The sequence below is a fragment of the Oncorhynchus tshawytscha genome, unplaced genomic scaffold (assembly GCF_018296145.1).
Source record: "Oncorhynchus tshawytscha isolate Ot180627B unplaced genomic scaffold, Otsh_v2.0 Un_contig_9142_pilon_pilon, whole genome shotgun sequence".
In the NCBI taxonomy this organism is placed as follows: Eukaryota; Metazoa; Chordata; class Actinopteri; order Salmoniformes; family Salmonidae; genus Oncorhynchus; species Oncorhynchus tshawytscha.
The window spans coordinates 29,566-53,021 of record NW_024608719.1 but is presented as its reverse complement, the minus strand read 5'-3'; the positions used below and the strand labels follow the sequence as shown (position 1 = coordinate 53,021).

The window sequence follows — 23,456 nt, the reverse complement described above, 5'->3', positions numbered from 1 at the left end:
ATGGCCTGCTCATGGTCTCCTGATTCCAGAAGGCCTGCTCATGGTCTCCTGATTCCAGAAGGCCTGCTCATGGTCTCCTGATTCCAGAAGGCCTGCTCATAGTCTCCTGATTCCAGATTGCCTGCTCATGGTCTCCTGATTCCAGATGGCCTGCTCATGGTCTCCTGATTCCAGATGGCCTGCTCATAGTCTCCTGATTCCAGATGGCCTGCTCATGGTCTCCTGATTCCAGATGGCCTGCTCATGGTCTCCTGATTCCAGATGGCCTGCTCGGTGGATTCCAGATGGCCTGCTCATAGTCTCCTGATTTCAGATGGCCTGCTCACGGTCTCCTGATTCCAGATGGCCTGCTCATGATCTCCTGATTCCAGATGGCCTGCTCATGGTCTCCTGATTCCAGATGGCCTGCTCATGGTCTCCTGATTCCAGATGGCCTGCTCATGGTCTCCTGATTCCAGATGGCCTGCTCATGGTCTCCTGATTCCAGATGGCCTTCTCGGTGGATTCCAGATGGCCTGCTCACGGTCTCCTGATTCCAGATGGCCTGCTCACGGTCTCCTGATTCCAGATGGCCTGCTCACGGTCTCCTGATTCCAGATGGCATGCTCATAGTCTCCTGATTCCAGATGGCCTGCTCATGGTCTCCTGATTCCAGAAGGCCTGCTCATAGTCTCCTGATTCCAGATGGCCTGCTCATGGTCTCCTGATTCCAGATGGCCTGCTCATGGTCTCCTGATTCCAGATGGCCTGCTCATGGTCTCGTGATTCCAGATGGCCTGCTCATGGTCTCCTGATTCCAGATGGCCTGCTCTGTGGATTCCAGATGGCCTGCTCATAGTCTCCTGATTTCAGATGGCCTGCTCACGGTCTCCTGATTCCAGATGGCCTGCTCATGGTCTCCTGTTTCCAGATGGCCTGCTCATGGTCTCCTGATTCCAGATGGCCTGCTCATGGTCTCCTGATTCCAGATGGCCTGCTCATGGTCTCCTGATTCCAGATGGCCTGCTCATGGTCTCCTGATTCCAGATGGCCTTCTCGGTGGATTCCAGATGGTCTGCTCACGGTCTCCTGATTCCAGATGGCCTGCTCACGGTCTCCTGATTCCAGATGGCCTGCTCACGGTCTCCTGATTCCAGATGGCATGCTCACGGTCTCCTGATTCCAGATGGCCTGCTCACAGTCCCCTGATTCCAGATGGCCTGCTCACAGTCTCCTTATTCCAGATGGCCTGCTGACAGTCTCCTGATTCCAGAAGGCCTGCTCACAGTCTCCTGATTCCAGATGGCCTGCTCATGGTCTACTGATTCCAGAAGGCCTGCTCATGGTCTCCTGATTCCAGATGGCCTGCTCATGGTCTCCTGATTCCATATGGCCTGCTCATGGTCTCCTGATTCCAGATGGCCTGCTCACGGTCTCCTGATTCCAGATGGCCTGCTCATGGTCTCCTGATTCCAGATGGCCTGCTCACGGTCTCCTGATTCCAGATGGCCTGCTCACAGTCTCTTGATTCCAGATGGCCTGCTCATGGTCTCCTGATTCCAGATGGCCTGCTCGGTGGATTCCAGATGGCCTGCTCATAGTCTCCTGATTTCAGATGGCCTGCTCACGGTCTCCTGATTCCAGATGGCCTGCTCATAGTCTCCTGATTCCAGATGGCCTGCCCATGGTCTCCTGATTCCAGATGGCCTGCCCACGGTCTCCTGATTCCAGATGGCCTGCTCATGGTCTCCTGATTCCAGATGGCCTGCTCACGGTCTCCTGATTCCAGATGGCCTGCTCACAGTCTCCTGATTCCAGATGGCCTGCTCATAGTCTCCTGATTCCAGATGGCCTGCTCATAGTCTCCTGATTCCAGATGGCCTGCTCATAGTCTCCTGATTCCAGATGGCCTGCTCGGTGGTCTCCTGATTACAGAAGGCCTGCTCGGTGGTCTCCTGATTCCAGAAGGCCTGCTCACGGTCTCCTGATTCCAGATGGCCTGCTCACGGTCTCCTGATTCCAGATGGCCTGCTCACGGTCTCCTGATTCCAGATGGCCTGCTCATGGTCTCCTGATTCCAGAAGGCCTGCTCATGGTCTCCTGATTCCAGAAGGCCTGCTCATGGTCTCCTGATTCCAGAAGGCCTGCTCATAGTCTCCTGATTCCAGATTGCCTGCTCATGGTCTCCTGATTCCAGATGGCCTGCTCATGGTCTCCTGATTCCAGATGGCCTGCTCATAGTCTCCTGATTCCAGATGGCCTGCTCATGGTCTCCTGATTCCAGATGGCCTGCTCATGGTCTCCTGATTCCAGATGGCCTGCTCGGTGGATTCCAGATGGCCTGCTCATAGTCTCCTGATTTCAGATGGCCTGCTCACGGTCTCCTGATTCCAGATGGCCTGCTCATGATCTCCTGATTCCAGATGGCCTGCTCATGGTCTCCTGATTCCAGATGGCCTGCTCATGGTCTCCTGATTCCAGATGGCCTGCTCATGGTCTCCTGATTCCAGATGGCCTGCTCATGGTCTCCTGATTCCAGATGGCCTTCTCGGTGGATTCCAGATGGCCTGCTCACGGTCTCCTGATTCCAGATGGCCTGCTCACGGTCTCCTGATTCCAGATGGCCTGCTCACGGTCTCCTGATTCCAGATGGCATGCTCACGGTCTCCTGATTCCAGATGGCCTGCTCACAGTCCCCTGATTCCAGATGGCCTGCTCACAGTCTCCTTATTCCAGATGGCCTGCTGACAGTCTCCTGATTCCAGAAGGCCTGCTCACAGTCTCCTGATTCCAGATGGCCTGCTCATGGTCTACTGATTCCAGAAGGCCTGCTCATGGTCTCCTGATTCCAGATGGCCTGCTCATGGTCTCCTGATTCCAGATGGCCTGCTCATGGTCTCCTGATTCCAGATGGCCTGCTCACGGTCTCCTGATTCCAGATGGCCTGCTCATGGTCTCCTGATTCCAGATGGCCTGCTCACGGTCTCCTGATTCCAGATGGCCTGCTCACAGTCTCTTGATTCCAGATGGCCTGCTCATGGTCTCCTGATTCCAGATGGCCTGCTCGGTGGATTCCAGATGGCCTGCTCATAGTCTCCTGATTTCAGATGGCCTGCTCACGGTCTCCTGATTCCAGATGGCCTGCTCATAGTCTCCTGATTCCAGATGGCCTGCCCATGGTCTCCTGATTCCAGATGGCCTGCCCACGGTCTCCTGATTCCAGATGGCCTGCTCATGGTCTCCTGATTCCAGATGGCCTGCTCACGGTCTCCTGATTCCAGATGGCCTGCTCACAGTCTCCTGATTCCAGATGGCCTGCTCATAGTCTCCTGATTCCAGATGGCCTGCTCATAGTCTCCTGATTCCAGATGGCCTGCTCATAGTCTCCTGATTCCAGATGGCCTGCTCGGTGGTCTCCTGATTACAGAAGGCCTGCTCGGTGGTCTCCTGATTCCAGAAGGCCTGCTCACGGTCTCCTGATTCCAGATGGCCTGCTCACGGTCTCCTGATTCCAGATGGCCTGCTCATGGTCTCCTGATTCCAGAAGGCCTGCTCATGGTCTCCTGATTCCAGAAGGCCTGCTCATGGTCTCCTGATTCCAGAAGGCCTGCTCATAGTCTCCTGATTCCAGATTGCCTGCTCATGGTCTCCTGATTCCAGATGGCCTGCTCATGGTCTCCTGATTCCAGATGGCCTGCTCATAGTCTCCTGATTCCAGATGGCCTGCTCATGGTCTCCTGATTCCAGATGGCCTGCTCATGGTCTCCTGATTCCAGATGGCCTGCTCGGTGGATTCCAGATGGCCTGCTCATAGTCTCCTGATTTCAGATGGCCTGCTCACGGTCTCCTGATTCCAGATGGCCTGCTCATGATCTCCTGATTCCAGATGGCCTGCTCATGGTCTCCTGATTCCAGATGGCCTGCTCATGGTCTCCTGATTCCAGATGGCCTGCTCATGGTCTCCTGATTCCAGATGGCCTGCTCATGGTCTCCTGATTCCAGATGGCCTTCTCGGTGGATTCCAGATGGCCTGCTCACGGTCTCCTGATTCCAGATGGCCTGCTCACGGTCTCCTGATTCCAGATGGCCTGCTCACGGTCTCCTGATTCCAGATGGCATGCTCACGGTCTCCTGATTCCAGATGGCCTGCTCACAGTCCCCTGATTCCAGATGGCCTGCTCACAGTCTCCTGATTCCAGATGGCCTGCTGACAGTCTCCTGATTCCAGAAGGCCTGCTCACGGTCTCCTGATTCCAGATGGCCTGCTCATGGTCTACTGATTCCAGAAGGCCTGCTCATGGTCTCCTGATTCCAGATGGCCTGCTCATGGTCTCCTGATTCCATATGGCCTGCTCATGGTCTCCTGATTCCAGATGGCCTGCTCACGGTCTCCTGATTCCAGATGGCCTGCTCATGGTCTCCTGATTCCAGATGGCCTGCTCACGGTCTCCTGATTCCAGATGGCCTGCTCACAGTCTCTTGATTCCAGATGGCCTGCTCATGGTCTCCTGATTCCAGATGGCCTGCTCGGTGGATTCCAGATGGCCTGCTCATAGTCTCCTGATTTCAGATGGCCTGCTCACGGTCTCCTGATTCCAGATGGCCTGCTCATAGTCTCCTGATTCCAGATGGCCTGCCCATGGTCTCCTGATTCCAGATGGCCTGCCCACGGTCTCCTGATTCCAGATGGCCTGCTCATGGTCTCCTGATTCCAGATGGCCTGCTCACGGTCTCCTGATTCCAGATGGCCTGCTCACAGTCTCCTGATTCCAGATGGCCTGCTCATAGTCTCCTGATTCCAGATGGCCTGCTCATAGTCTCCTGATTCCAGATGGCCTGCTCGGTGGTCTCCTGATTACAGAAGGCCTGCTCGGTGGTCTCCTGATTCCAGAAGGCCTGCTCATGGTCTCCTGATTCCAGATGCCTGCTCACGGTCTCCTGATTCCAGATGGCCTGCTCATGGTCTCCTGATTCCAGAAGGCCTGCTCATGGTCTCCTGATTCCAGAAGGCCTGCTCATGGTCTCCTGATTCCAGAAGGCCTGCTCATAGTCTCCTGATTCCAGATTGCCTGCTCATGGTCTCCTGATTCCAGATGGCCTGCTCATGGTCTCCTGATTCCAGATGGCCTGCTCATAGTCTCCTGATTCCAGATGGCCTGCTCATGGTCTCCTGATTCCAGATGGCCTGCTCATGGTCTCCTGATTCCAGATGGCCTGCTCGGTGGATTCCAGATGGCCTGCTCATAGTCTCCTGATTTCAGATGGCCTGCTCACGGTCTCCTGATTCCAGATGGCCTGCTCATGATCTCCTGATTCCAGATGGCCTGCTCATGGTCTCCTGATTCCAGATGGCCTGCTCATGGTCTCCTGATTCCAGATGGCCTGCTCATGGTCTCCTGATTCCAGATGGCCTGCTCATGGTCTCCTGATTCCAGATGGCCTTCTCGGTGGATTCCAGATGGCCTGCTCACGGTCTCCTGATTCCAGATGGCCTGCTCACGGTCTCCTGATTCCAGATGGCCTGCTCACGGTCTCCTGATTCCAGATGGCATGCTCACGGTCTCCTGATTCCAGATGGCCTGCTCACAGTCCCCTGATTCCAGATGGCCTGCTCACAGTCTCCTGATTCCAGATGGCCTGCTGACAGTCTCCTGATTCCAGAAGGCCTGCTCACGGTCTCCTGATTCCAGATGGCCTGCTCATGGTCTCCTGATTCCAGATGGCCTGCTCATGGTCTCCTGATTCCAGATGGCCTGCTCATGGTCTCCTGATTTCAGATGGCCTGCTCACGGTCTCCTGATTCCAGATGGCCTGCTCATGGTCTCCTGATTCCAGATGGCCTGCTCATAGTCTCCTGATTCCAGATGGCCTGCCCATGGTCTCCTGATTCCAGATGGCCTGCCCACGGTCTCCTGATTCCAGATGGCCTGCTCATGGTCTCCTGATTCCAGATGGCCTGCTCACGGTCTCCTGATTCCAGATGGCCTGCTCACAGTCTCCTGATTCCAGATGGCCTGCTCATAGTCTCCTGATTCCAGATGGCCTGCTCATAGTCTCCTGATTCCAGATGGCCTGCTCATGGTCTCCTGATTCCAGATGGCCTGCTCGGTGGTCTCCTGATTACAGAAGGCCTGCTCGGTGGTCTCCTGATTCCAGAAGGCCTGCTCACGGTCTCCTGATTCCAGATGGCCTGCTCACGGTCTCCTGATTCCAGATGGCCTGCTCATGGTCTCCTGATTCCAGAAGGCCTGCTCATGGTCTCCTGATTCCAGAAGGCCTGCTCATGGTCTCCTGATTCCAGAAGGCCTGCTCATAGTCTCCTGATTCCAGATTGCCTGCTCATGGTCTCCTGATTCCAGATGGCCTGCTCATGGTCTCCTGATTCCAGATGGCCTGCTCATAGTCTCCTGATTCCAGATGGCCTGCTCATGGTCTCCTGATTCCAGATGGCCTGCTCATGGTCTCCTGATTCCAGATGGCCTGCTCGGTGGATTCCAGATGGCCTGCTCATAGTCTCCTGATTTCAGATGGCCTGCTCACGGTCTCCTGATTCCAGATGGCCTGCTCATGATCTCCTGATTCCAGATGGCCTGCTCATGGTCTCCTGATTCCAGATGGCCTGCTCATGGTCTCCTGATCCCAGATGGCCTGCTCATGGTCTCCTGATTCCAGATGGCCTGCTCATGGTCTCCTGATTCCAGATGGCCTTCTCGGTGGATTCCAGATGGCCTGCTCACGGTCTCCTGATTCCAGATGGCCTGCTCACGGTCTCCTGATTCCAGATGGCCTGCTCACGGTCTCCTGATTCCAGATGGCATGCTCACGGTCTCCTGATTCCAGATGGCCTGCTCACAGTCCCCTGATTCCAGATGGCCTGCTCACAGTCTCCTGATTCCAGATGGCCTGCTGACAGTCTCCTGATTCCAGAAGGCCTGCTCACGGTCTCCTGATTCCAGATGGCCTGCTCATGGTCTACTGATTCCAGAAGGCCTGCTCATGGTCTCCTGATTCCAGATGGCCTGCTCATGGTCTCCTGATTCCATATGGCCTGCTCATGGTCTCCTGATTCCAGATGGCCTGCTCACGGTCTCCTGATTCCAGATGGCCTGCTCATGGTCTCCTGATTCCAGATGGCCTGCTCACGGTCTCCTGATTCCAGATGGCCTGCTCATGGTCTCTTGATTCCAGATGGCCTGCTCATGGTCTCCTGATTCCAGATGGCCTGCTCGGTGGATTCCAGATGGCCTGCTCATAGTCTCCTGATTTCAGATGGCCTGCTCACGGTCTCCTGATTCCAGATGGCCTGCTCATAGTCTCCTGATTCCAGATGGCCTGCCCATGGTCTCCTGATTCCAGATGGCCTGCCCACGGTCTCCTGATTCCAGATGGCCTGCTCATGGTCTCCTGATTCCAGATGGCCTGCTCACGGTCTCCTGATTCCAGATGGCCTGCTCACAGTCTCCTGATTCCAGATGGCCTGCTCATAGTCTCCTGATTCCAGATGGCCTGCTCATAGTCTCCTGATTCCAGATGGCCTGCTCGGTGGTCTCCTGATTCCAGAAGGCCTGCTCGGTGGTCTCCTGATTCCAGAAGGCCTGCTCATGGTCTCCTGATTCCAGATGGCCTGCTCACGGTCTCCTGATTCCAGATGGCCTGCTCATGGTCTCCTGATTCCAGAAGGCCTGCTCATGGTCTCCTGATTCCAGAAGGCCTGCTCATGGTCTCCTGATTCCAGAAGGCCTGCTCATAGTCTCCTGATTCCAGATTGCCTGCTCATGGTCTCCTGATTCCAGATGGCCTGCTCATGGTCTCCTGATTCCAGATGGCCTGCTCATAGTCTCCTGATTCCAGATGGCCTGCTCATGGTCTCCTGATTCCAGATGGCCTGCTCATGGTCTCCTGATTCCAGATGGCCTGCTCGGTGGATTCCAGATGGCCTGCTCATAGTCTCCTGATTTCAGATGGCCTGCTCACGGTCTCCTGATTCCAGATGGCCTGCTCATGGTCTCCTGATTCCAGATGGCCTGCTCATGGTCTCCTGATTCCAGATGGCCTGCTCATGGTCTCCTGATTCCAGATGGCCTGCTCATGGTCTCCTGATTCCAGATGGCCTGCTCATGGTCTCCTGATTCCAGATGGCCTTCTCGGTGGATTCCAGATGGCCTGCTCACGGTCTCCTGATTCCAGATGGCCTGCTCACGGTCTCCTGATTCCAGATGGCCTGCTCACGGTCTCCTGATTCCAGATGGCATGCTCACGGTCTCCTGATTCCAGATGGCCTGCTCACAGTCCCCTGATTCCAGATGGCCTGCTCACAGTCTCCTGATTCCAGATGGCCTGCTGACAGTCTCCTGATTCCAGAAGGCCTGCTCACGGTCTCCTGATTCCAGATGGCCTGCTCATGGTCTACTGATTCCAGAAGGCCTGCTCATGGTCTCCTGATTCCAGATGGCCTGCTCATGGTCTCCTGATTCCATATGGCCTGCTCATGGTCTCCTGATTTCAGATGGCCTGCTCACGGTCTCCTGATTCCAGATGGCCTGCTCATGGTCTCCTGATTCCAGATGGCCTGCTCACGGTCTCCTGATTCCAGATGGCCTGCTCACAGTCTCTTGATTCCAGATGGCCTGCTCATGGTCTCCTGATTCCAGATGGCCTGCTCGGTGGATTCCAGATGGCCTGCTCATAGTCTCCTGATTTCAGATGGCCTGCTCACGGTCTCCTGATTCCAGATGGCCTGCTCATGGTCTCCTGATTACAGATGGCCTGCTCATGGTCTCCTGATTCCAGATGGCCTGCTCATGGTCTCCTGATTCCAGATGTCCTTCTCGGTGGATTCCAGATGGCCTGCTCACGGTCTCCTGATTCCAGATGGCCTGCTCACGGTCTCCTGATTCCAGATGGCCTGCTCACGGTCTCCTGATTCCAGATGGCATGCTCACGGTCTCCTGATTCCAGATGGCCTGCTCACAGTCCCCTGATTCCAGATGGCCTGCTCACAGTCTCCTGATTCCAGATGGCCTGCTGACAGTCTCCTGATTCCAGAAGGCCTGCTCACGGTCTCCTGATTCCAGATGGCCTGCTCATGGTCTACTGATTCCAGAAGGCCTGCTCATGGTCTCCTGATTCCAGATGGCCTGCTCATGGTCTCCTGATTCCATATGGCCTGCTCATGGTCTCCTGATTCCAGATGGCCTGCTCACGGTCTCCTGATTCCAGATGGCCTGCTCACAGTCTCTTGATTCCAGATGGCCTGCTCATGGTCTCCTGATTCCAGGTGGCCTTCTCGGTGGATTCCAGATGGCCTGCTCACGGTCTCCTGATTCCAGATGGCCTGCTCATGGTCTCCTGATTCCAGATGGCCTGCTCATGGTCTCCTGATTCCAGAAGGCCTGCTCATGGTCTCTTGATTCCAGATGACCTGCTCACAGTCTCCTGATTCCAGATGGCCTGCTCGGTGGTCTCCTGATTCCAGATGGCCTGCTCATGGTCTCCTGATTCCAGATGGCCTGCTCGGTGGTCTCCTGATTCCAGATGGCCTGCTCACAGTCTCCTGGTTCCAGATGGCCTGCTCACGGTCTCCTGATTCCAGATGGCCTGCTCATGGTCTCCTGATTCCAGATGGCCTGCTCATGGTCTCCTGATTCCAGATGGCCTGCTCATGGTCTCCTGATTCCAGATGGCCTGCTCACAGTCTCCTGATTCCAGGAATCCACCAACAGGGAAGTTAACGGAACTTTGCAACCCTAATGAGGGTAACGGTGAGGGTGGAGTAGTTTACCTGTTAACACTGTCTAATGAGGGTAAAGGTGAGGGGAGTAGTTTACCTGTTAACACTGTCTAATGAGGGTAAAGGTGAGGGTGGAGTAGTTTACCTGTTAACACTGTCTAATGAGGGTAAAGGTGAGGGTGGAGTAGTTTACCTGTTAACACTGTCTAATGAGGGTAAAGGTGGAGTAGTTTACCTGTTAACACTGTCTAATGAGGGTAAAGGTGAGGGGAGTAGTTTACCTGTTAACACTGTCTAATGAGGGTAAAGGTGAGGGTGGAGTAGTTTACCTGTTAACACTGTCTAATGAGGGTAAAGGTGAGGGTGGAGTAGTTTACCTGTTAACACTGTCTAATGAGGGTAAAGGTGGAGTAGTTTACCTGTTAACACTGTCTAATGAGGGTAAAGGTGAGGGTGGTGGAGTAGTTTACCTGTTAACACTGTCTAATGAGGGTAAAGGTGGAGTAGTTTACCTGTTAACACTGTCTAATGAGGGTAAAGGTGGAGTAGTTTACCTGTTAACACTGTCTAATGAGGGTAAAGGTGAGGGGAGTAGTTTACCTGTTAACACTGTCTAATGAGGGTAAAGGTGGAGTAGTTTACCTGTTAACACTGTCATGTGCAGCCTGCACGCTGATATCTATCTGCAGCACGGTCTTGTAATCCACGTAGGCCTGTCGGTACCGCTCCATAGTCTCATAAGCCATGGCTCTGCGTAGGAGGGGCTTGAGGGAGAAGGGCTGCAGCTCCAAGGACCTGCAGGTTTAAATAGCATGAGACTGAGGATAGGAAGGGATCAGGTCTGGCCCTGTATACACCTACAGTACAGTACCTAGCTACCTAGCGCATGCAGCATGAGACTGAGGATAGGAAGGGATCAGGTCTGGCCCTGTATACACCTACAGTACAGTACCTAGCTACCTAGCGCATGTAGCATGAGACTGAGGATAGGAAGGGATCAGGTCTGGCCCTGTATACACCTACAGTACAGTACCTAGCTACCTAGCGCATGTAGCATGAGACTGAGGATAGGAAGGGATCAGGTCTGGCCCTGTATACACCTACACTACAGTACCTAGCTACCTAGCGCATGCAGCATGAGACTGAGGATAGGAAGGGATCAGGTCTGGCCCTGTATACACCTACAGTACCTAGCTACCTAGCGCATGTAGCATGAGACTGAGGATAGGAAGGGATCAGGTCTGGCCCTGTATACACCTACACTATAGTACCTAGCTACCTAGCGCATGCAGCATGAGACTGAGGACAGGATCAGGTCTGGCCCTGTATACACCTACACTATAGTACCTAGCTACCTAGCGCATGCAGCATGAGACTGAGGACAGGATCTGTATCACCGCCTGGTATGGCAACTGCACCGCCCTCAACCGTAAGGCTCTCCAGAGGGTAGTGAGGTCTGCACAACGCATCACCGGGGGCAAACTACCTGCCCTCCAGGATACCTACACCACCCGATGCTACAGGAAGGCCATAAAGATCATCAAGGACATCAACCACCCGAGCCACTGCCTGTTCACCCCGCTGTCATCCAGAAGGCGAGGTCAGTACAGGTGCATCAAAGCTGGGACCGAGAGACTGAAAAACAGCTTCTATCTCAAGGCCATCAGACTGTTAAACAGCCACCACTAACATTGAGTGGCTACTGCCAACACACTGTCAATGACACTGACTCTACTCCAGCCACTTTAATCATGGGAATTGATGGGAAATGATGTAAATATATCACTAGCCACTTTAAACAATGCTACCTTATATAATGTTACTTACCCTACATTGTTCATCTCATATGCATACGTTGATACTGTACTCTATATCATCGACTGCATCCTTATGTAATACATGTATCACTAGCCACTTTAACTATGCCACTTGGTTTACATACTTATCTCATATGTATATACTGTACTCGATATCATCTACTGTATCTTGCCTATGCTGCTCTGTACCATCACTCATTCATATATCCTTATGTACATATTCTTTATCCCCTTACACTGTGTATAAGACAGTAGTTTTTTTGGAATTGTTAGTTAGATTACTTGCTCGTTATTACTGCATTGTCGGAACTAGAAGCACAAGCATTTCGCTACACTCGCATTAACATCTGCTAACCATGTGTATGTGACAAATAAAATTTGATTTGATTTGATATCTACCACCCCACTACCACTATCAGATTAGAGCCATAAGTACAGTACCTAGCTACCTAGCGCATGCAGCATGAGACTGAGGACAGGATCAGGTCTGGCCCTGTATACACCTACACTATAGTACCTAGCTACCTAGCGCATGCAGCATGAGACTGAGGACAGGATCAGGTCTGGCCCTGTATACACCTACAGTACAGTATTTTTCTTCTCTCTGTGTTTACATAACGTTCCTTCAATTCACAAGAGGCTGAATGTATCTCACCACAGAAAGCATCCGAGCGAAACCGCGCCCCTCTGGACGTGTAGCCCATCTATCTGATGCAGTCTGGTCATAAAGAGTATGACATTGCTGCCGCCCGCAGCATTGAATACAAGTGAAGCCAGCGAGCATTTCACCCCCCTTGTAAAAAAAAATATATATATATATATAAAATAATAGCCAATCAGCGTTGAGCTAAACTGAGTGAGCTCAACTGTGATTGGTCCTGGCGCAGCCCAACAAAAAAAAGAGTCAAGAGAAGCCAGTTTAGATTTGGCTTCAGACCAATCACAGAGAAATACGTTGTCGATTTGGGGCGGCAGGTAGCCTCGTGGTTAGAGCTTTGGGAAAGGTTACTGGATCGAAACCACGAGACAAATAAATAAAGGTTAAAACTGTTTAAAAAACTTGAATTGTTGCATATCGTTGTGTTGTTGTCCTCTGGTGGCTAGCTAGCTAAAATTGTCCATTTCCTATATTAGTCATGGATGAAGACAGGGATTTGGACTTGTGGATTTACTTAATTCTCCATACTGGCCAATGATTATAACGGGCATTCTGATCCAACCATTAATTCATACATTGTTTTACCCCTGGCCTGAGAGGATGAGGAGTTCAATATGTAGCTAGATGTAGAAGGCTAATGTTAACTAGCTAACGATGCCCATGAATGGAACTTATGCTAGCGAGTAATCATTTTATCCAGGTAGCCTAGGACAATACAAAATACAAGTGAATACTGTATGACAGAGTCATAGACGTTTATACCAGTAGGGTGAGTCAACATCACAATGGGAGGATGGTGTTTCTCTACCAGTAGGGTGAGTCAACATGAAGAGAGGAGGATGGCATTGGTGTTTCTCTACCAGTAGGGTGAGTCAACATGACAATGGGAGGATGCATTGGTGTTTCTCTACCAGTAGGGTGAGTCAACATGACAATGGGAGGATGGTGTTTCTCTACCAGTAGGGTGAGTCAACATCACAATGGGAGGATGGTGTTTCTCTACCAGTAGGGTGAGTCAACATGACAATGGGAGGATGGTGTTTCTCTACCAGTAGGGTGAGTCAACATCACAATGGGAGGATGGTGTTTCTCTACCAGTAGGGTGAGTCAACATCACAATGGGAGGATGGTGTTTGTCTACCAGTAGGGTGAGTCAACATCACAATGGGAGGATGGTGTTTCTCTACCAGTAGGGTGAGTCAACATGACAATGGGAGGATGGTGTTTCTCTACCAGTAGGGTGAGTCAACATCACAATGGGAGGATGGTGTTTCTCTACCAGTAGGGTGAGTCAACATGAAGAGAGGAGGGTGGTGTTTCTCTACCAGTAGGGTGAGTCAACATGACAATGGGAGGATGGTGTTTCTCTACCAGTAGGGTGAGTCAACATCACAATGGGAGGATGGTGTTTCTCTACCAGTAGGGTGAGTCAACATGACAATGGGAGGATGGTGTTTCTCTACCAGTAGGGTGAGTCAACATCACAATGGGAGGATGGCATTGGTGTTTCTCTACCAGTAGGGTGAGTCAACATGAAGAGAGGAGGATGCATTGGTGTTTCTCTACCAGTAGGGTGAGTCAACATCACAATGGGAGGATGCATTGGTGTTTCTCTACCAGTAGGGTGAGTCAACATGAAGAGAGGAGGATGCATTGGTGTTTCTCTACCAGTAGGGTGAGTCAACATGAAGAGAGGAGGATGCATTGGTGTTTCTCTACCAGTAGGGTGAGTCAACATGAAGAGAGGGAGGATGCATTGGTGTTTCTCTACCAGTAGGGTGAGTCATCATGAAGAGAGGAGGATGCATTGGTGTTTCTCTACCAGTAGGGTGAGTCAACATGACAATGGGAGGATGCATTGGTGTTTCTCTACCAGTAGGGTGAGTCAACATGACAATGGGAGGATGCATTGGTGTTTCTCTACCAGTAGGGTGAGTCAACATGACAATGGGAGGATGGCATTGGTGTTTCTCTACCAGTAGGGTGAGTCATCATGAAGAGAGGAGGATGCATTGGTGTTTCTCTACCAGTAGGGTGAGTCATCATGAAGAGAGGAGGATGCATTGGTGTTTCTATACCAGTAGGGTGAGTCAACATGAAGAGAGGAGGATGCATTGGTGTTTCTCTACCAGTAGGGTGAGTCAACATGAAGAGAGGAGGATGCATTGGTGTTTCTCTACCAGTAGGGTGAGTCAACATGAAGAGAGGAGGATGCATTGGTGTTTCTCTACCAGTAGGGTGAGTCATCATGAAGAGAGGAGGATGCATTGGTGTTTCTCTACCAGTAGGGTGAGTCAACATGACAATGGGAGGATGCATTGGTGTTTCTCTACCAGTAGGGTGAGTCATCATGAAGAGAGGAGGATGCATTGGTGTTTCTCTACCAGTAGGGTGAGTCAACATGACAATGGGAGGATGCATTGGTGTTTCTCTACCAGTAGGGTGAGTCAACATGACAATGGGAGGATGCATTGGTGTTTCTCTACCAGTAGGGTGAGTCATCATGAAGAGAGGAGGATGCATTGGTGTTTCTCTACCAGTAGGGTGAGTCAACATGACAATGGGAGGATGCATTGGTGTTTCTCTACCAGTAGGGTGAGTCAACATGACAATGGGAGGATGCATTGGTGTTTCTCTACCAGTAGGGTGAGTCAACATGAAGAGAGGAGGATGGTGTTTCTCTACCAGTAGGGTGAGTCAACATGACAATGGGAGGATGCATTGGTGTTTCTCTACCAGTAGGGTGAGTCAACATGAAGAGAGGAGGGTGGTGTTTCTCTACCAGTAGGGTGAGTCAACATGACAATGGGAGGATGGCATTGGTGTTTCTCTACCAGTAGGGTGAGTCAACATGAAGAGAGGAGGATGGCATTGGTGTTTCTCTACCAGTAGGGTGAGTCAACATGAAGAGAGGAGGATGGCATTGGTGTTTCTCTACCAGTAGGGTGAGTCAACATGACAATGGGAGGATGCATTGGTGTTTCTCTACCAGTAGGGTGAGTCAACATGACAATGGGAGGATGGCATTGGTGTTTCTCTACCAGTAGGGTGAGTCAACATGAAGAGAGGAGGATGCATTGGTGTTTCTCTACCAGTAGGGTGAGTCAACATGAAGAGAGGAGGATGCATTGGTGTTTCTCTACCAGTAGGGTGAGTCAACATGAAGAGAGGAGGATGGTGTTTCTCTACCAGTAGGGTGAGTCAACATGGCTTTTCTACTTGCACGAACAAACACACACACAAATCAGATGTCACTGTATCAGACTCAGGTTTTGTGATGAAACAAAGGTGTGGTTGAATTTATTCTTATTGTCTCAGGCCTTAGGCCTATTTATCACAATGTCAAGGCCTTAGGCCTATTTATCATGATGTCAAGGCCTTAGGCCTATTTATCATGATGTCAAGGCCTTAGGCCTATTTATCATGATGTCAAGGCCTTAGGCCTATTTATCACGATGTCAAGGCCTTAGGCCTATTTATCACGATGTCAAGGCCTTAGGCCTATTTATCATGATGTCAAGGCCTTAGGCCTATTTATCACGATGTCAAGGCCTTAGGCCTATTTATCACGATGTCAAGGCCTTAGGCCTATTTATCACAATGTCAAGGCCTTAGGCCTATTTATCACGATGTCAAGGCCTTAGGCCTATTTATCACGATGTCAAGGCCTTAGGCCTATTTATCACGATGTCAAGGCCTTAGGCCTATTTATCACGATGTCAAGGCCTTAGGCCTATTTATCACGATGTCAAGGCCTTAGGCCTATTTATCACGATGTCAAGGCCTTAGGCCTATTTATCACGATGTCAAGGCCTTGGGCCTATTTATCACGATGTCAAGGCCTTAGGCCTATTTATCACGATGTCAAGGCCTTAGGCCTATTTATCACGATGTCAAGGCCTTAGGCCTATTTATCACGATGTCAAGGCCTTAGGCCTATTTATCACGATGTCAAGGCCTTAGGCCTATTTATCACGACGTCAAGGCCTTAGGCCTATTTATCATGACGTCAAGGCCTTAGGCCTATTTATCACGTCAAGGCCTTAGGCCTATTTATCACGACGTCAAGGCCTTAGGCCTATTTATCACGACGTCAAGGCCTTAGGCCTATTTATCACGACGTCAAGGCCTTAGGCCTATTTATCACGACGTCAAGGCCTTAGGCCTATTTATCACGACGTCAAGGCCTTAGGCCTATTTATCACGATGTCAAGGCCTTAGGCCTATTTATCACGATGTCAAGGCCTTAGGCCTATTTATCACGATGTCAAGGCCTTAGGCCTATTTATCACGATGTCAAGGCCTATGAACTAACAGGTTATAGAGCAAACAATGCAAGTATCACAGCGCACAGCTTGTAATGTGGAATATTTTCTGGCTTGGCTTCCCCAGTGATTTTACCCACGCACCAGAACCTCAACCAGCCCAGCCTCCTCTATGGTTTCAGCCAGACCAACCAGACCAGCCTGCTCTATGGTTTCAACCAGACCAGCCAAGCCTCCTCTATGGTTTCAACCAGACCAGCCAAGCCTCCTCTATGGGTTCAACCAGGCCAACCAAGCCTCCTCTATGGTTTCAACCAGACCAGCCAAGCCTCCTCTATGGTTCAACCAGACCAACCAGACCAGCCACGCCTCCACTATGGTTTCAACCAGACCAACCAAGCCTCCTCTATGGTTTCAACCAGACCAACCAGACCAACCAAGCCTCCTCTATGGTTTCAACCAGACCAACCAAGCGTCCTCTATGGTTTCAACCAGACCAACCAAGCCTCCACTATGGTTTCAACCAGACCAACCAGACCAACCAAGCGTCCTCTATGGTTTCAACCAGACCAGCCAAGCCTCCTCTATGGTTTCAACCAGACCAGCCAAGCCTCCTCTATGGTTTCAACCAGACCAGCCAAGCCTCCTCTATGGTTACAACCAGACCAGCCAAGCCTCCTCTATGGTTTCAACCAGACCAACCAGACCAGCCAAGCCTCCACTATGGTTTCAACCAGACCAACCAGACCAGCCAAGCCTCCTCTATGGTTTCAACCAGACCAACCAGACCAACCAAGCCTCCACTATGGTTTCAACCAGACCAACCAGACCAGCCAAGCCTCCTCTATGGTTTCAACCAGACCAGCCAAGCCTCCTCTATGGTTTCAACCAGACCAGCCAAGCCTCCTCTATGGTTACAACCAGACCAGCCAAGCCTCCTCTATGGTTTCAACCAGACCAACCAGACCAGCCAAGCCTCCACTATGGTTTCAACCAGACCAACCAGACCAGCCAAGCCTCCTCTATGGTTTCAACCAGACCAACCAGACCAACCAAGCCTCCACTATGGTTTCAACCAGACCAGCCAAGCCTCCTCTATGGTTTCAACCAGACCAGCCAAGCCTCCTCTATGGTTTCAACCAGACCAACCAAGCCTCCTCTATGGTTTCAACCAGACCAACCAAGCCTCCTCTATGGTTTCAACCAGACCAACCAAGCCTCCTCTATGGTGTTGTCTCCTCCAGTTTAACTGTTTAACCTCTGCTGTCACTACTGATTGGCTGGATCCAGATGTGACAGGGGGGTATACAGTTTAACCTCTGCTGTCACTACTGATTGGCTTGATCCAGATGTGATAGGGGGTATACAGTTTAACCTCTGCTGTCACTACTGATTGGCTGGATCCAGATGTGACAGGGGGTATACCGTTTAACCTCTGCTGTCACTACTGATTGGCTGGATCCAGATGTGACGGGGGGGTATACCGTTTAACCTCTGCTGTCACTACTGATTGGCTGGATCCAGATGTGACAGGGGCGGGTATACTGTTTAACCTCTGCTGTCACTACAGATTGGCTGGATCCAAATATGACAGGGGGTATACTGTTTAACCTCTGCTGTCACTACAGATTGGCTGGATCCAAATATGACAGGGGGTGTATACTGTTTAACCTCTGCTGTCACTACAGATTGGCTGGATCCAGATGTGACAGGGGGTATACCGTTTAACCTCTGCTGTAACTCTCTCTGTTCCTTTTCACTAAGGACCAGGGCACTATATAGGGAATAGACTGGTCCCTGTGGTCTGCAGTAGGGCACTATATAGGAATAGACTGGTCCCTGTGGTCTGCAGTAGGGCACTATATAGGAATAGACTGGTCCCTGTGGTCTGCAGTAGGGCACTATATAGGAATAGACTGGTCCCTGTGGTCTGCAGTAGGGCACTATATAGGGAATAGACTGGTCCCTGTGGTCTGCAGTAGGGCACTATATAGGAATAGACTGGTCCCTGTGGTCTGCAGTAGGGCACTATATAGGAATAGACTGGTCCCTGTGGTCTGCAGTAGGGCAGCCTAGTGGTTACAGCGTTGGACTAGTAACCGAAAGGTTGCAAGTTCAAACCCCCGAGCTGACAAGGTACAAATCTGTCGTTCTGCCCCTGAACAGGCAGTTTAACCCACTGTTCCTAGGCCGTCATTGAAAATAAGAATTTGTTCTTAACTGACTTGCCTAGTTAAATAAAGGTTCAAAAAAATGTCTATAATAATGTTTATGTATATAATAATGTCTATAAAAACATATATAATAATGTCTATAATGTCTATGATAATGTCTATAATGTGTCTATAATGTCTATGATGTCTATGATGTCTATAATGTCTATGATGTCTATGATGTCTATGATGATGTCTATGATGTCTATGTGTCTATAATAATGTCTATAATGTCTATAATAATGTCTATAATGTCTATAATAATGTCTATAATGTCTATAATAATGTCTATAATGTCTATAATAATGTGTATAATGTATATAATAATGTCTATAATGTCTCTAATGTCTATAATAATGTCTATAATGTCTATAATAATGTCTATAATGTCTATAATAATGTCTGTAACGTCTATAATAATGTCTATAATGTCTATAATAATGTCTATAATGTCTATAATGTCTATGATAATGTATAGTTGTTATAGGTCTCACCTGGTAAGTCCTGTAATGTCTATACTAGAGCTGTTTCCATCTTTCAGGTAGCATGCTCTGTTAATGTCTATAACAGGTCCTCAGGACTGTAATCCTGTCAACCAGACACAGAGACATTATTACACAGGTCCTCAGGACTGTCCAATCCTATCAACCAGACACAGAGACATTATTACACAGGTCCTCAGGACTGTCTAATCCTGCCAACCAGACACAGAGACATTATTACACAGGTCCTCAGGACTGTCCAATCCTGTCAACCAGACACAGAGACATTATTACACAGGTCCTCAGGACTGTCCAATCCTGTCAACCAGACACAGAGACATTATTACACAGGTCCTCAGGACTGTCCAATCCTGTCAACCAGACACAGAGACATTATTACACAGGTCCTCAGGACTGTCCAATCCTGTCAACCAGACACAGAGACATTATTACACAGGTCCTCAGGGCTGTCCAATCCTATCAACCAGACACAGAAACATTATTACAAAGGTCCTCAGGACTGTCCAATCCTATCAACCAGACACAGAGACATTATTACACAGGTCCTCAGGACTGTCCAATCCTGTCAACCAGACACAGAGACATTATTACACAGGTCCTCAGGGCTGTCCAATCCTATCAACCAGACACAGAAACATTATTACACAGGTCCTCAGGGCTGTCCAATCCTGTCAACCAGACACAGAGACATTATTACACAGGTCCTCAGGGCTGTCCAATCCTGTCAACCAGACACAGAGACATTATTACACAGGTCCTCAGGGCTGTCCAATCCTGTCAACCAGACACAGAGACATTATTACACAGGTCCTCAGGGCTGTCCAATCCTGTCAACCAGACACAGAGACATTATTACACAGGTCCTCAGGGCTGTCCAATCCTGTCAACCAGACACAGAGACATTATTACACAGGTCCTCAGGACTGTCCAATCCTGTCAACCAGACACAGAGACATTATTACACAGGTCCTCAGGGCTGTCCAATCCTGTCAACCAGACACAGAGACATTATTACACAGGTCCTCAGGACTGTCCAATCCTATCAACCAGACACAGAGACATTATTACACAGGTCCTCAGGGCTGTCCAATCCTACCAACCAGACACAGAGACATTATTACACAGGTCCTCAGGACTGTCCAATCCTGTCAACCAGACACAGAGACATTATTACACAGGTCCTCAGGACTGTCCAATCCTACCAACCAGACACAGAGACATTATTACACAGGTCCTCAGGACTGTCCAATCCTACCAACCAGACACAGAGACATTATTACACAGGTCCTCAGGACTGTCCAATCCTGTCAACCAGACACAGAGACATTATTACACAGGTCCTCAGGACTGTCCAATCCTGTCAACCAACCAGACACAGAGACATTATTACACAGGTCCTCAGGACTGTCCAATCCTGTCAACCAGACACAGAGACATTATTACACAGGTCCTCAGGACTGTCCAATCCTGTCAACCAGACACAGAGACATTATTACACAGGTCCTCAGGACTGTCCAATCCTGTCAACCAGACACAGAGACATTATTACACAGGTCCTCAGGACTGTCCTCAGGACTGTCCAATCCTGTCAACCAGACACAGAGACATTATTACACAGGTCCTCAGGACTGTCCAATCCTACCAACCAGACACAGAGACATTATTACACAGGTCCTCAGGGCTGTCCAATCCTACCAACCAGACACAGAGACATTATTACACAGGTCCTCAGGGCTGTCCAATCCTACCAACCAGACACAGAGACATTATCACACAGGTCCTCAGGACTGTCCAATCCTATCAACCAGACACAGAGACATTACTACACAGGTCCTCAGACTGTCCAATCCTACCAACCAGACACAGAGACATTATTACACAGGTCCTCAGGACTGTCCAATCCTACCAACCAGACACAGAGACATTATTACACAGGTCCTCAGGGCTGTCCAATCCTACCAACCAGACACAGAGACATTATCACACAGGTCCTCAGGACTGTCCAATCCTATCAACCAGACACAGAGACATTACTACACAGGTCCTCAGGGCTGTCCAATCCTACCAACCAGACACAGAGACAGACATTATTACACAGGTCCTCAGGACTGTCCAATCCTATCAACCAGACACAGAGACATTACTCCACAGACAGTCAAGTTGTAACCTCCATCATGGGGCTGTAGTGGTCAGTCTGAGTGGGCTGTCGATACGGAGCGTGCTGTTACCTGCTAGTATGAATCATTGATAAAGGTCTGAGGTGAGGATAATGAGGAAGGCTTTTTGTTTTGAATTGTACCACAGTATGAAAGTAGTAGTTGAATGTGCCCCTGGGTTCTGGGTGTGAGACGGTCTGGGCATGTTGAAACACGGGAGGGGATTCTAATGAAACACATCCAGGATGTTAAATAAGGAGATCAGTATGTTGTCGTTCTGTTTGACTCAGAGGCCTGTACTGGGATCAGACGTTAGGAATACACTGTTATAATGTGACTTCCAGAGGCCTGTACTGGGATCAGATGTTAGGAATACACTGTTATAATGTGACTTCCAGAGGCCTGTACTGGGATCAGATGTTAGGAATACACTGTTTTAATGTGACTTCCAGAGGCCTGTACTGGGATCAGACGTTAGGAATACACTGTTATAATGTGACTTCCAGAGGCCTGTACTGGGATCAGACGTTAGGAATACACTGTTATAATGTGACTTCCAGAGGCCTGTACTGGGATCAGATGTTAGGAATACACTGTTATAATGTCACAATGACATAGTCTCCTCTGTATGTTTAAACACTGTGGTCTCACCAGATCTGACTCATTCCCAGCTGACTTCCTTACATACAGAACATTCCTAACCTGGTTGGACCAAATGCTTACCACATTCCACTTCCTGTTATCTGTTCAACTATCTTAATAACTATGGCAGGTCTCTAGTCTCTGGCCTGCTGCTACTACGGCTGGTGGAAAAGCCAGTCTGGACACATCGGGAGACGCTTCAGTTTCACTGCCTGGGAGACATTTCTCAACGAAGACACAGCGTTTCGCTCTGGGACATTTCTCCCCACAGAGTGTCTCACTGTGACACATGTCTCCCTAAAGAGTGTCTCACTGTGACACATGTCTCCCTACAGTGTCTCACTGTGACACATGTCTCCCTACAGAGCGTCTCACTGTGACATGTCTCCCTACAGTGTCTCACTGTGACACATGTCTCCCTACAGAGCTTCTCACTGTGACATGTCTCCCTACAGAGCGTCTCACTGTGACACATGTCTCCCTACAGAGTGTCTCACTGTGACATTTCTCCCTACAGAGTGTCTCACTGTAACATGTCTCCCTACAGAGCGTCTCACTGGGACACATGTCTCCCTACAGAGTGTCTCACTGTGACACATGTCTCCCTACAGAGTGTCTCACTGTAACATGTCTCCCTACAGAGCGTCTCACTGTGACATGTCTCCCTACAGAGTGTCTCACTGTGACACATGTCTCCCTACAGAGCGTCTCACTGTGACATTGTCTCCCTACAGAGCGTCTCACTGTGACATGTCTCCCTACAGAGCGTCTCACTGGGACATTTCTCCCTACAGAGCGTTATCAGGGACACATGTCTCCCTCCTAGAAGGAACTCCTGTGTGTCTAGGAGGTAAGGCAGAGCGTCTCACTGGGACATCATCCCTTTCATTTAGTCAGCATCACTGGCAGACAGACACAGACAGACAGACATCACATAGGAGGGCCTTGGAGACAGACAGACAGATAGACATCACATAGGAGGGGCTTGGCAGACAGACAGACAGACAGATATCACATAGGAGGGCCTTGGTAGACAGACAGACAGATAGACATCACATAGGAGGGGCTTGGTAGACAGACAGACAGACAGACAGACAGACAGACAGACAGACAGACAGACAGACAGACAGACAGACAGACAGACAGACAGACAGACAGACAGACAGACAGACAGACAGACAGACAGACAGACAGACAGACAGACAGACAGACAGACAGACAGACAGACAGACAGACAGACAGACAGACAGACAGACAGATCACATCATGACACCAAACAGCATTAATAACCCTGCATTATACTGTGTATGACAGCATTAATAACCCTGCATTATACTGTGTATGACAGCATTAATAACCCTGCATTATACTGTGTATGACAGCAGTAACTATGCATTATACTGTGTATGACAGCATTAATAACCCTGCATTATACTGTGTATGACAGCATTAATAACCCTGCATTATACTGTGTATGACAGCAGTAACTATGC

General features: G+C 50.0%; 1 protein-coding gene across 1 annotated transcript in view; it reads right to left on the bottom strand.

Moving 5' to 3' along the window:
* LOC112217983 (sperm-associated antigen 1A-like) overlaps nucleotides 1-23,456 on the bottom strand; it is a gene marked incomplete at its 3' end in the record, with an annotated part of 73,178 nt that overhangs the window by 22,458 nt on the left and 27,264 nt on the right. Inside the window, exons 7-14 of the mRNA XM_042313562.1 lie at nucleotides 21,129-21,173; nucleotides 20,865-20,909; nucleotides 20,694-20,750; nucleotides 20,478-20,522; nucleotides 20,107-20,151; nucleotides 19,948-19,992; nucleotides 19,810-19,833; nucleotides 10,352-10,511 (exon numbers count right to left, since the gene is read on the bottom strand). Of these exons, the coding sequence (XP_042169496.1) occupies nucleotides 10,352-10,511; nucleotides 19,810-19,833; nucleotides 19,948-19,992; nucleotides 20,107-20,151; nucleotides 20,478-20,522; nucleotides 20,694-20,750; nucleotides 20,865-20,909; nucleotides 21,129-21,173 (466 nt within the window). The remainder of the gene's footprint in view (nucleotides 1-10,351; nucleotides 10,512-19,809; nucleotides 19,834-19,947; nucleotides 19,993-20,106; nucleotides 20,152-20,477; nucleotides 20,523-20,693; nucleotides 20,751-20,864; nucleotides 20,910-21,128; nucleotides 21,174-23,456) is intronic.